This window comes from Papaver somniferum, chromosome 8 (assembly GCF_003573695.1).
Source record: "Papaver somniferum cultivar HN1 chromosome 8, ASM357369v1, whole genome shotgun sequence".
In the NCBI taxonomy this organism is placed as follows: Eukaryota; Viridiplantae; Streptophyta; class Magnoliopsida; order Ranunculales; family Papaveraceae; genus Papaver; species Papaver somniferum.
The window spans coordinates 9,456,161-9,468,811 of NC_039365.1; the positions used below are offsets into that span (position 1 = coordinate 9,456,161).

Sequence of the window (12,651 nt, forward strand, 5' to 3'; positions counted from 1 at the left end):
ATTTTATAAGGATTGGAAATAGGAAAACCGGGGATGAGAAATATGGGAAACCAAATTGGGAATGAAGAGAAAATTCAAGTATGGAAGGACAACTTGATTTTGGGCATACATGGGCCTCTAATCCCAATAAATACAGATGCAGCTTCTAATTCAGCAGATATGCTTGTTTATGATCTAATAAACCAAGATGAAAAAACATGGAAAGTTGAATTGGTTCAGCTCTTTGAACCAGATGTTGCAGTAAAAATCATCGGCACCAGAATTCCAAGGCTAACAGATGATGACACTCTCACTAATTAATGGCATGTTTACAGTCCTGAAGATGTATGTGCATTTATGGAAATCTGTTTGGAGTCTAAAGCTACCAGAAAAGATCAAGCTACTTCTATGGAAGTGTATAACTGATATATATTTTTACTACAAGTGAAAGAATTATGAGACAGATTGGTGGAGAGGCATGGTTGTGCTATGTCTGATCATAGCGAGACTACTGGTAGTTTCACAAGAGCAGTTTACACCGAAGTATCGGGAAGTCAATAATCTATTCAAAATTTTAATTATGTTCAAGATTGGGTCAGAAGCTGGTTCAGTATTGAACATGGAGATGTTATACTAGGCGCATATTGGATCATCAACATTACTTGTGCCATATGGGAGGGAAGTATGGAAGGGATCATCAACATTACTTGTGCCATATGGGAGGGAAGTATGGAAGGATAGATGCAGATGTATTTTTGAAAACCACAAGCTAAACCCTGTGATGTGCAGCAGAAATTTAGAGCTACTATAAATAGGGACAAAAAATGCTATTAGAGAATGTAATGGTCCCGCAGATACGCTGGTCAAACATGCTAGGATCTCTATGGTATCTGATACTTGGTATAACACTCTTCCAGAGTTTTTAGTTAAAAGGGTCATGGAAGATTGTATTGATGTAATCACAACACCTAATTAATAAATCACATTCTTCGTATCAAAAAGGGACCCTTCTAAAAAGCCATTCCAAACAACAAAGACCAGCAAAGTGCAATTTGGTATGAAAATGTTCCTTACGGCATTGCTGCTAGGCAATGAAGAAAGACTTTTATCCAGATTAAACAATATTTAGGGTGTTAAGGCATATAGCACGTGTGTTAAGTAACACACGTTTATCTTGTCAAACAAGTCTTTTGTATTTTAGGAAATTGGTTTAGGTTTGGAAACTATCTTACCTTGTAGTTCAAGGAAGACTTTGTATATATATGCATCTTGCAAAACCAATTGTAATACATTAAGTTAATAACAAAAGAACAAGTTTTCTGTTAAGTCTTCTCTTCTTAAACTATTCTATCTTCTGTTAGTTCTAAGTTAAACTCAAAACCCTACCTGTTTCAACTTGGTATCATCCTAGTTGATCCTCATGTCTTCCGCTGCCTCAACATCTTCTGTTGTTTCAACTATAATCAACTCATCTCAATCAATGATGGCTTCATCTGTTTTTTCACAACCTCACCACATTATCACTGTCAAACTTAATGACACAAATTACTCTTTATGGCGTGCTCAGTTTCTCCCATATCTCCAAGGTTATGAGCTCGATAGTTTTGTTACCGGCGCCAATCCATGCCCGTCTCCCACTCTTCCCAACATTGACAACCCGAATCCTGCGTACGCTCCTTGGCTGAAGCAAGACCGTATTCTTCTTGGCTGGATTTTCTCCTCGCTAACTCCTGTTGTTTTCCGTCAAGTTGATCGTCTCACAAGTTCTCATGTTGTTTGGTCTTCTCTTGAATCTCTTTTTGCTTCAAAATCAGATGCGCACATTCATCACCTGCAATGTGAACTTAGGGCTTTACGCAAAGGATCTCTTTCTATGAGAGATTACATTGATCGAGCTCGCAACATTGTTGACAATCTCGCTGCTGCTGATACTGTTGTTACTGAGTCTGAGTTACGTCACTGCATCCTCGCTGGCTTAGATATTGCATATGATGCTATTGTTACCTCTCTTACAACTTCCATGGGAGCCATGAAACTAGAGGATTTCATCACCTATCTTCTTACGTTTGAACTTCGTATTGAAAACCAAGGAAAGTTACTGAACTCCCAGCCTGTTGCCAATATCGCCGCACCAAGCCCAGCTCGTCCGTCTGCTTCAAACTACTCACATTCTCCTGCTCGGCCCAGTGCAACTTCGGCCCAGAATTCGTTCTCTCTGAACAGCCCAGCTCGTCACCAACATCAGACTTCCCTGCTCGGTCCAGCTCTATCTCAGACTTCCAACTCTCGTTCATAAGTGAAGATACCCTGCCAATTATGTGGTCGCAAGAACCATGAAGCTAACGATTGTTGGAATCGCTTCGATCGTAGTTTTCGTCCTCCTCGACGTCAGCCACCAACCTCTGCTCCTTTTACAGTATGCTGCTCGAACTGGTTTATTACCTAGTCCTCCGTGGACTCCTGACAGTGGTGCTACAGATCATATAACAAATGATCTTTCTCAATCTTCAAATGGGTAATGGTTCTTCTATTCCATTTTCCAATGTTGGATCCTCTTTCTTGGGAACTCCCAACCGTAAGTTGCAGCTTCGTAATGTTCTTCATGCACCACAAATTTCACATAATCTATTGTTTGTTTCTCGGTTTACTACTGACAATAATGTCTTATTTGAATTTCATCCAACTTTTTGTCTTGTGAAGGATCGATGTACCGGGAAGGTTCTTCTTCGCGGCAGTAGGAGGGGTGGTCTCTATCAACTTGATGATTTGTTTCAATCTTCTAAAGATTACATAGGGGAGCGTGCTACCTTACAAGATTGGCACTCTAGATTAGGACATCCAATGATGCGCACAGTGCGTAAAGTTGTTTCCCAGTTTTCACTTCCAGTTTCTAATCAGACTATTAAGTTTTGTTCATCTTGTCATGAACATAGGAGTCATAAATTACCTTTTCATTCCGGTAAAACTACTTATTTGAATCCATTAGATTTAATTGTCTCTGATGTTTGGGGACCTTCTCATATTTTGTCTAATGAAGCATACAAATATTATGTCATATTTATTGATGCTTTTAGTCGTTTTACTTGGACGTTTCCTATGTCTCAGAAATCTGATGTCTTTTCTATATTCTTTTTGTTTCAAAAGAACGTTGAAAATCTTTTTAATCGCAAAATAAAAAAAATTCAATCCGATAATGCACTTGAATATCGAAAACTTACTCCGCATCTTCAACAACTTGGTATTTTTCATCGATTTTCTTGTCCGCATACTTCTGAACAAAACGGTTTGATGGAACGCCGTCATCGTCATATTCGTGAAACTGGTCTTACAATTCTAAACATGGCTTCTGTACCATCCTCATATTGGTATGACTCTTTTTACACTGCTTGTTTTTTAATGAACCGTGTTCCATCTACCTCTATTCATAATACTTCTCCGTATGAAGTTCGTTTTGGTCTCCCACCAGATTACACTTTGCTTCGCGTATTTGGTTGTTTGTGTTATCCTCACCTACATCCATATAGATCTCATAAGATGGAGCCACTTTCTTCTCCTTGTGTTTTTATTGGTTATAGTCCTTCTCAAAAAGGCTACAAATGTCTCCATATCCCTACAGGACGGATATACGTTAGTTGTCATGTTGTTTTTGATGAGACCACTTTTCCTTTCGCCACTATATCACAGCCTTCTCCGGTGTCGACTCCTTCACAGGTAACCATTTCTACCCCCTTGACTCCTTCTTTACCACCGGCTTTGTCTACTCACTCTCGTTCTCTTCTGCTCCCACCGCCAGCACCAATCATCAGTGGAAATCATCCGCATGTCATACAGTACAACTCATCAGCCTCCAGCAGTCACCAAATTCAGCCGACAGCACCAATCATTAGCACTCAGCCGACAGCACCAATCATTAGTAGTCAGCCGACAGCACCAATCATTAGTACTCAACCGACAATACCAATCACTGAGCCGACAACACCAATCATCTAGCAGCCACAACCGACAGTTCCAATCACTGCTATGTCGGATTCAGTCGTCACTAATGATGTTTCGTTAACAAATCCTGGTGAAGTTTCGTCGACAATTTCTGTATCCAGTGAATTGGCTCCTACATCTGATCCTACTTCTACTGTTGTTACACATCCAATGGTAACAAGGGCCAAAGATGGTATTTTTAAACCAAATTCGAAATATGCCTTGGTATGTGATTCTCTTCTCGAGCCTACTTGTATTTCCCAAGCTCACCAAGATCCCAAATGGCGTACGTCTTCCGATGATGAGATTAATGCTTTACTTCGAAATGGTACGTGGTCGTTAGTAAAATATGATCCTTCTATGAATGTTATTATATGTAAATGGGTATTTCGTATTAAACGCAATCCTGATGGTACGATTGCACGACGAAAGTCACGCTTGGTTGCAAAAGGATATAATCAACAAGAGGGTATTGATTACTCTGAAACGTTTGGTCCAGTTGTTAAACCATGTACTATACGTATTATTCTTACATTGGCTTTGTCTTCCAATTGGCATATTCGTCAACTTGATGTGCAGAATGCCTTTTTGCATGGAGAACTTCACGAAGAAGTGTATATGAAGCATCCACCTGGCTATGTGGATCCTCGTTTTCCTACGCATGTCTGCAAATTACACCGTTCTCTTTATGGCCTCAAACAAGCACCCTGTGCGTGGTATCACAGGCTTAGTACCTTTTTGTTGCAAATTGGTTTTATCACTTCGAAGTGTGACTCGTCCTTGTTCATCTACAACGGTTCTCATGGTACTATCTATTTGCTGGTCTATGTGGATGACATTATTGTTACTGGTTCTAATTCTACCGGTGTGAAATCTATTCTTGATCGTCTACAACAAGAATTCGCAATTAAAGATCTTGGCCTATTATCTTATTTTTTTGGAATTGAAGAAGTTCGTACATCCTCAAGATTGTTTCTTTCTCAACAAAGGTATGCTCATGATCTTCTTGTTCGTGCAAAAATGGATGGTGTTAAGCCTATTCAAACACCACTTAGCACTTCTGAGGATATATCTTCTGATCGCAGTACTTTATTAATTGATGCTACTGAATATCGTAGTATTGTTGGAGCTCTACAATATTTAACTTTTACTCGGCCGGATTTGGCATATGTTGTTAATAAGGTTTGTCAATTTATGCATGCACCTACTGTGTTTCACTGGAGCTTAGTAAAACGCATCCTTCGTTATCTTAAGGAAACGTCTACTTTTGGTATACTTCTTCGACCATCTCCTTTTCTACAATTATCTTTCAATGCATATACTGATTCAGATTGGGCTGGTTCTCTTGAAGATCGACGTTCAACCAGTGGTTATTGTGTATTTTTGGGTGGTAACATTATCTCTTGGAGTGCTCGTAAACAGAAAACTGTGTCACGTTCTAGCACTGAAGCAGAATATATGGGTCTTTCTATTGCTACTGCTGAAATTATGTGGATTCAATCACTTCTCTCAGAACTTCGTGCTTCCACTCAATCACCTCCGGTTCTATGGTGTGACAATCTGGGTGCAACTTATCTTACTGTTAATCCTATATTTCATGCAAGAACGAAACATATTGAGATTGATTATCATTTTGTACGTGATCAGGTTGCTTTGAAACTTGTTGATGTCAGATTTGTATCTTCTAAGGATCAAATTGCAGATATCTTCACCAAACCTCTATCTAAAGATCGTTTTTCTCTCTTAAGGTTCAAGCTAACGGTTCAAGATCACCTGTTACGCTTGCGGGAGGGTGTTAAGGCATATAGCGCGTGTGTTAAGTAACACACGTTTATCTTGTCAAACAAGTCTTTTGTAATTTAGGAAATTGGTTTAGGTTTGGAAACTATCTTACCTTGTAGTTCAAGGAAGACTTTGTATATATATGCATCTTGTAAAACCAATTGTAATACGTTAAGTTAATAACAAAAGAACAAGTTTTCTGTTGAGTCTTCTCTTCTTAAACTCTTCTATCTTCTGTTAGTTCTAAGTTAAACTCAAAACCCTAGCTGTTTCAACTTAGGGCCACACTGACATGGGCGGCCAGCTTGGTAATCCCCTGTTGCAACCTGGATAGTTTGGGCGCATAATTAAGGAATGTGTGGTACATGGTACAGTGGGAAAGCTTGCTTACTTATCAAAAAATTTCAAATTCAGCGGACTTATAATGCTGCCAGAAGTAGAATCAGAGTACAAAAACTTGCCAGTACTCCCAATATTAATACTGAAATCAAAGAAGAGTTATGACGGGAGCAAGTTATTCAAACAACTATAAGGAGAGTTACGATAATATTTGGTTTGCAGTTGCACAAAAGAAGATGAGAAGCGCAAATTATATTCTCATGTAATCAACCACATATGCAAGTAGGAAAACAAATTCTAGGTGTCAAAAACACAATGCATTGACCATAAGATCAGAAGGAGTTCTTCCTCCGTCATTTCCTCGATTTCTTCTTAGGAATAAGCCATTGCAACAGCTTTATTACGTGGTGAAGACGGTATTGAAGCACAATCTATGGAGGATACCCGCCAGTTCCCGTAATGCAAATCAAAAAACATGAACCTACTATTGTTCTTACGCTGGTTAACAAGATTGAGGTGATTATTAATAAATTTACGGTCAGAAATTTGATTAAACCAAACCTTGCATACGTACTTACAAGTTAGGATTGATTTGGCTGGAAGCTTCAGAAAAATCTCTTCTTGTATGTCTTTTGGTAGGCTTGACATTGACATGGTTGCTGCTCCGGGTTTTCACTGCGGAACTCCAAATTTTCGCAGCAGAAGTGCATGAATTTGGTTCAGTGGGTCTTTAATCAGGAAAAATCTACGAACTGTGTCTCTTTATTAGGCTGTAACAATATAAACGTGGAAACGAAGACAAGCCATTCCTAAAATAACTAGGACTGGGGAAGAATTTTATCAAGCTTCAACCACATTAGCAAATTTACGTGCACTAGACCAAGGGCGGAGGGAGGACTGAGGTGGCTTAAGGCTTAAGGCAAGTGGGGGGTATTGAAAAAAATATATAAAAAAATGGGGGCGTTTAAAAAGTATTATAATATGTTTTTTGTACACCCTCCCGTCCAATAACTTTCTTCCATACTGTACCAAATGGACGGCCTGAGAAATCCAGTTAAGAGATCTGGCAGGGACCAAGTATATAGAAACCCCATTAGTTGCTCTAGACAAAGTTATTACTCAAATGTTGTACATTAAATATCTTAATATGGAGATCAAGTTGATAATTTGATAATCCAGCTTTTTAAATTTTATGTTACCCAAATCTTTTGGTCAATAATAAGATGTCCCTTCTTGGGTGTATTGCTTTCCTATCTCCATCAAGCCTTATCTTCACTCATTATTATTTAGTAGTATCTAATCAAATCTCACATTAATCCAATAAAAATTTACTCACCATTTGTCTCAAGCTTTAGCAGCCTTTATAATGCAGCAGCTCCCTCCCACTGTAATTTGTTGCTGATTTAAATTACGGTTGCCATTAAGGATAGCTGATAAAATGATATAAAGCAAAATTTGGTAACTCAATAACAGCCTTGATAACTTGGGTACCAAATTGTGGAATGTGGTATATTGAACGTTATGGAACTTTACTCACTTTGCAAAGATCACTAGAAATCAAAAGTCAAAACTACCCACCAGTCAGTCAATCACCAACATTTCAACAAAACTTACCTCACAAATCCAGTTTTTACTTTTAGAGATTCAAACCCTTCTTTTTTTTCTTCTTTTTTTACTGTACTGAAATCATTTTCCCCACTAGAAAAAAGCACAAAAAAGTTCCAAATTCATGAAGTTCGATTTTGTGTGTGATTTTGTTTTTTACTTTAACAGAAAAAGGAAAAAAAAAAAGGACAATCATGTGAGGTGGCTCAGATCAAGAACCCAAGTTGAGGGTCACATAAATGAGAACTGACTGCTTGAATGTGATAATCATGAAATAACTACCGACTCACTGACATAGGAAAGAAAAGGAAAGCATTGGTTAATGGGCCTGAATGAGATTTTTAATGGACCTTACCTGAAATCTGAGCACATTTCAGGGCCCACACTTTTATACCTGCCTGCTGCATTCTTTCATCTACTATGATTGTTGCAGAATGCCAGCATCTTTTACAGCACCATTGAATTTGCATCATATATGACCGACCACTTGGGTTCTCGACAAATTGCCAGTGTAACAAGTTCCGGTAATAATTTTAGATAAACACGGTAATTTTAAGGTCAGTAGTAAAGTATTCAAAAAATTGACACTTCTATATTGACCTTATATTGACCTGAGTTTTGAACTCGGGTCACTGATTTCTGACTGTTTTAATGTTTTGGAAGCGAGCTTTGAACTGAGGTCACCTGTCTCGGTAGTTTTATAGTTATAGACCTCGATTTCTGAACTCACACAAAAATATCCTACAAATTTCCTAATCTACCCAAACTTGTGTTTTGCATTCAACGATTTTACCATTCTACTTAAATGGAAGGTCGAAAAGTGCAACCATTCGTCAATTAACTATCTCCATTTTCGGTGGGTTTTAGAAATTTGGTTCTATGTTACCTTAATTTTCAATTTTGATTAGAATAGTCATGAACCAAATTTAGGACTATTAATGAACAAAATCTAATCCAAATACCAAAATATATTTTTTCTGAATTTGGGTGCTTTTTTTTCACTCAAAAATCTAAGATAAACTTAAAAAACAAGTTCAATCAATCAATTTATAACAAGATCTGTAATGAACATTCAGAAACCCTAGAAATGGATATGATAGAACCTAAAAACCAAATCCACCAACCAGAACTTATTACTTGTTCTGTTCTTATTCATTAATATACTAACTGTAATATCTTGTTAAAAATCTGTATCTACAGACATTAAATTCTGAAAGACAAGATCCAGAATCTCATTAAAGAACCCTAAATTTTATGTAAAATCTTACAGTAAATTGATTGAGTGTGTTGAATGTAAAAAAAAGGTTTTTTTTTTTTTAGATTCAATTTCCAGAAGAACATCAAAGAAATTGAAGATTCAGAGCTAAAAAAAGATCCAATTTTTATCCAAACCCATGTCTCAAAGCATCAATTTAGATCCAAATTCCATCAAGAACTATAATAATTAAGATTCTAAATTTCTAAAAATTTCATTTAAGTATACAAAAATTCATCTCTTTCCGGAAAATTATATTTCAATCTTCCGGAATTTCTTTTGTTTACACAGAATATATTTCTTAATCTTCATCTTCATCTTCTTCTTGTTTCATGTATTTACAGAGTTACAGACAGAGACCCATTGAATCCCCCCACCTAAAAAGACCCTACTTTTTTTTAATTTAGAAAACAGAGGAAGTAGAAGAAGAGAATTCACCATAAAAATCAGGAACACCAGAAGCAGCCCATAATCTTTCATTAAAAGCTTCCTGTAAATCATCGGGAATAAATGGAGTTCTACACAATGGACAAGTCTTCTGATCATGATCCATCCACCGATCTAAACAGCTTCTATGGAAAATATGTCTACAATTAGTCAATCTCCTTATCTCTTCTGAATTCTCAAAATCATATAAACACACAGCGCAGCTCTCAGGAACATCAATCTTCTCACCATCTGCTCCATCTTGTTCAGCTTCATTAACCAAATCTCCAAATTTGATAACTGGAATCATTTCTCTGATGAGAACAGCTGAAACAGAGTGAAATTCAGTTTGACATTGATGATGTGAATGAGAATGAGAGTGATAATTCTCTGATGATGATGATGACCAGGTAATGTCTGATTCAAGAAAATCACCTAGACCCATGAATTTAAACAACCATGATATGAATTTCCTTATAAAACCCAGGAATGATAGTGTGTGTATAAGTAGTTTTGGGAAGAATAGTTCAGTATATCCCACTGGAAAACCCATGATTTCTGTTTCTTTTTTTCTTTTCTTTTTTTTCTCAAAAAACAGAGTGTGAAGGTGAGGATTGATGAGATTGTGAGAAATGAGGAGGGGTATTTATCGAGGAAGAAGAAGAGCACAGCTCATGAGTTAGACAAGTCTGACAAGATTGTGCAGAGGAGGGGAGAGAGAGGGGATTTGGAGATGGGAGTTGGCGTGTTTGTGTTGTGTTTATAGTGAGAGAAAAAGGAGGAGTCCTTGGCAGGGAGGCTCAGCTTAATCCTTTTGAAAAAGAGAATGACTGCGAAGGGACGTACAAAGAGGAGAGGATGTAGCAAGGAAGCTGCTTGTAACTTTATTATCTGGTGGATTTGTATGTATGTATGTATAAAAATACGGTGGAGTATACGAAATTAGGAATACAAGAAAGTAATGGTATCTAAAGAGAATACAATACGAATAGGGTAAGTCACAATCTTTGCTTCTAGGTAAATTAGAAACAGAAGTAGTTTTCAGAAATCAGGAACAAGAAAAACCAGTACATAAAAATGAATTTACCTAGAAGCAAAGATTTCGGATTTTTCGACTCAGTTAAGTCAAAAAGTTGTTTCAAAATTTGATTCTAACTTTTCGATTTAATTAACTTAAAAAAAAAATGGGATATGTAAACACTCTCCAAAGGTGTTATTAGTAAACAACTTGTAAATAGGAGAAGCAATGTCCAAAATTTACTAATAGCAGATACTCACAAAACATAAGCAAAATTTACTAAAATTGATGTTTTTCTTTATTTATAGAAATCATTATGAAATTTACCATCATATTCAGGTCAATATTTTGACTTTTGACTTAATCAGGTGATATTCAAAGAGTCTTTGGAAGTTCTCAAACAGTGTTAATAAATATTGAAAATATATCGTAAATAGAATTGTCCAAGACTTATGAACAACGGAATTGCAGATTGTTCATCCATTATTGTTTAATGAGTGTGGTGTGAGCTTAATCAATTGAGAATGCTTACACTAAACTAGTTTTTCCTAAATATACAATGTTTTCCATTTTTTGAATGGTTTTGAGAATGCTTTATTAGTGGAAATGAATGATTATCTTCTCTAGTTTTTTGTTTTCTCTTTTGGGGTTGCTTACAAGCCTCACTCGAACATGATTAAGCTACGGAGATTACGTTTTCTTGCAAATAGAAAGAGCACTTTGTTTAGTACAAGTGAAGATAAACACCACTAATGAATAGTAGAAGAAAGAAAGAATTTGCCATGCCATCTAAAATTTGAAGAAACATGATACATGTCACTAGATTCACTGCATTGTTATTCATGTCATGTGTTTTGGGGTTTTACTTTCAACTGTACTGCCTAATTATTGTCCTAAGAAAATTCAATGTGCAAGTGATATGTACATTACTGTACTGCCTCATTCAACATGACTTGTTTTGTGTTTTTTTAACAAGGAATTCAGTTTGCTATGTAAAAATGTCAATCCTGATATAATTTTCTTGTCTGAAATAAAAATGAACAAAGATTTGGCTGCTAAGAAACTAAAGAACATGGGATTTCCCTGCACTTTCAATGTTTCTAGCATTGGTAGGAGTGGTGGTCTAGTTTTGGCTTGGAAGAAGGAAATTCAACTTAACATTGTATCCTCTAGCTTGAGGGGCATCTATTTCACATCTATTGATATCTTCCATTCTAAAACTTATCACATTCATTTTATGTATGGTGAACCTAACAGTAGCTTGAGACATGCTTTTTGGGAACAATAATGTCAACAATCCAATACCCCCTTAGATGAACCAGATTTCTTTGTAGGTGACTTTAATGCTCTCTTAGGTACTGAAGATAAAAATGGTGGGTTAGAGGTTGATGATTCTGATTTCTTAAACCTTAGAAATTTATGTTCTGCTTTCAACTTGCATGATCCTGGTTTCTCTGGTCTTACATTTACTTGGTATAGCATGCAGCAACGTCCTGATTTAATTCTTGAAAGATTAGATAAATGTCTTTTAAATCAAACTGTTGAGGACCTTTGCCCCACACTGTGTGTTAATAATATACCTAAAGACTCCTTCTGATCACTGCCACATGCATATTGGTTTCAATTATGAGGAAGTTTGTATGACGAGGCCTTTCCATTTCATGGCTATGTTGATTGAAGATCCTATTTGTAGAGATGTAATTGCTAACTCTTGGTCTGTTAATGTGGTAGGTTCTCCTGCCTATAAATTAAAAGCTAAGCTTTTAAAATACCAAAAAAGGTCTTAGGGACTGGAAAAAATCTTCTTTTGGTAATATTCAAAATAATATACCTACCATAAGAAGAGAATTGGCTGAGGTCCAGGTTTCTAATCCGATTGATACTAGTACTACCTCTAGACTCAAGGCTAGACTGGAATACTTCTACAATCTAGAGGAACTATATTGGAAGGATAACTCCAGGGAGGTTTGGCTCATGGAAGGTGACAGAAATTCACCCTATTTTCATAGAGTTACCCTCTTTAGGAGGAAAAGGAATGTTATTAGATGGATAAAGGATTCCACAAATACTATTTTAACTGATAGAGACAGTATTGGGACTTCTTTTATAAATTATTTCAAAAATCTGTATTCTTCTCACCCTCGACAATTTCAAGATGAAATCCTTGTTGACCTCCCCATAAGATTTTCTCCTGAAGATAACTCTCTTCTGAATTTACCTCTAACTGCTGAGAAAATAAAGAATATTGTCTTTCAAATTTTGGGGGGGGGGG

At 36.7% G+C, this 12,651-nt stretch overlaps 1 protein-coding gene across 1 annotated transcript; it reads right to left on the reverse strand.

Annotated features, from left to right (window-relative positions):
- Nucleotides 1–9,113: 9,113 nt before the first annotated feature.
- LOC113301421 (E3 ubiquitin-protein ligase RHA1B-like) lies at nucleotides 9,114–10,137 on the reverse strand. Its single transcript, XM_026550203.1, has one exon. It carries the CDS (start codon nucleotides 9,912–9,914, stop codon nucleotides 9,339–9,341), a length of 576 nt encoding a protein of 191 aa, XP_026405988.1. The 5' UTR covers nucleotides 9,915–10,137; the 3' UTR covers nucleotides 9,114–9,338.
- Nucleotides 10,138–12,651: the final 2,514 nt, after the last annotated feature.

Bases quoted from the DNA above. Each gene is read 5' to 3' on its own strand.
- LOC113301421 (XM_026550203.1), bottom strand. From the start codon at position 9,914: ATGGGTTTTCCAGTGGGATATACTGAACTATTCTTCCCAAAACTACTT.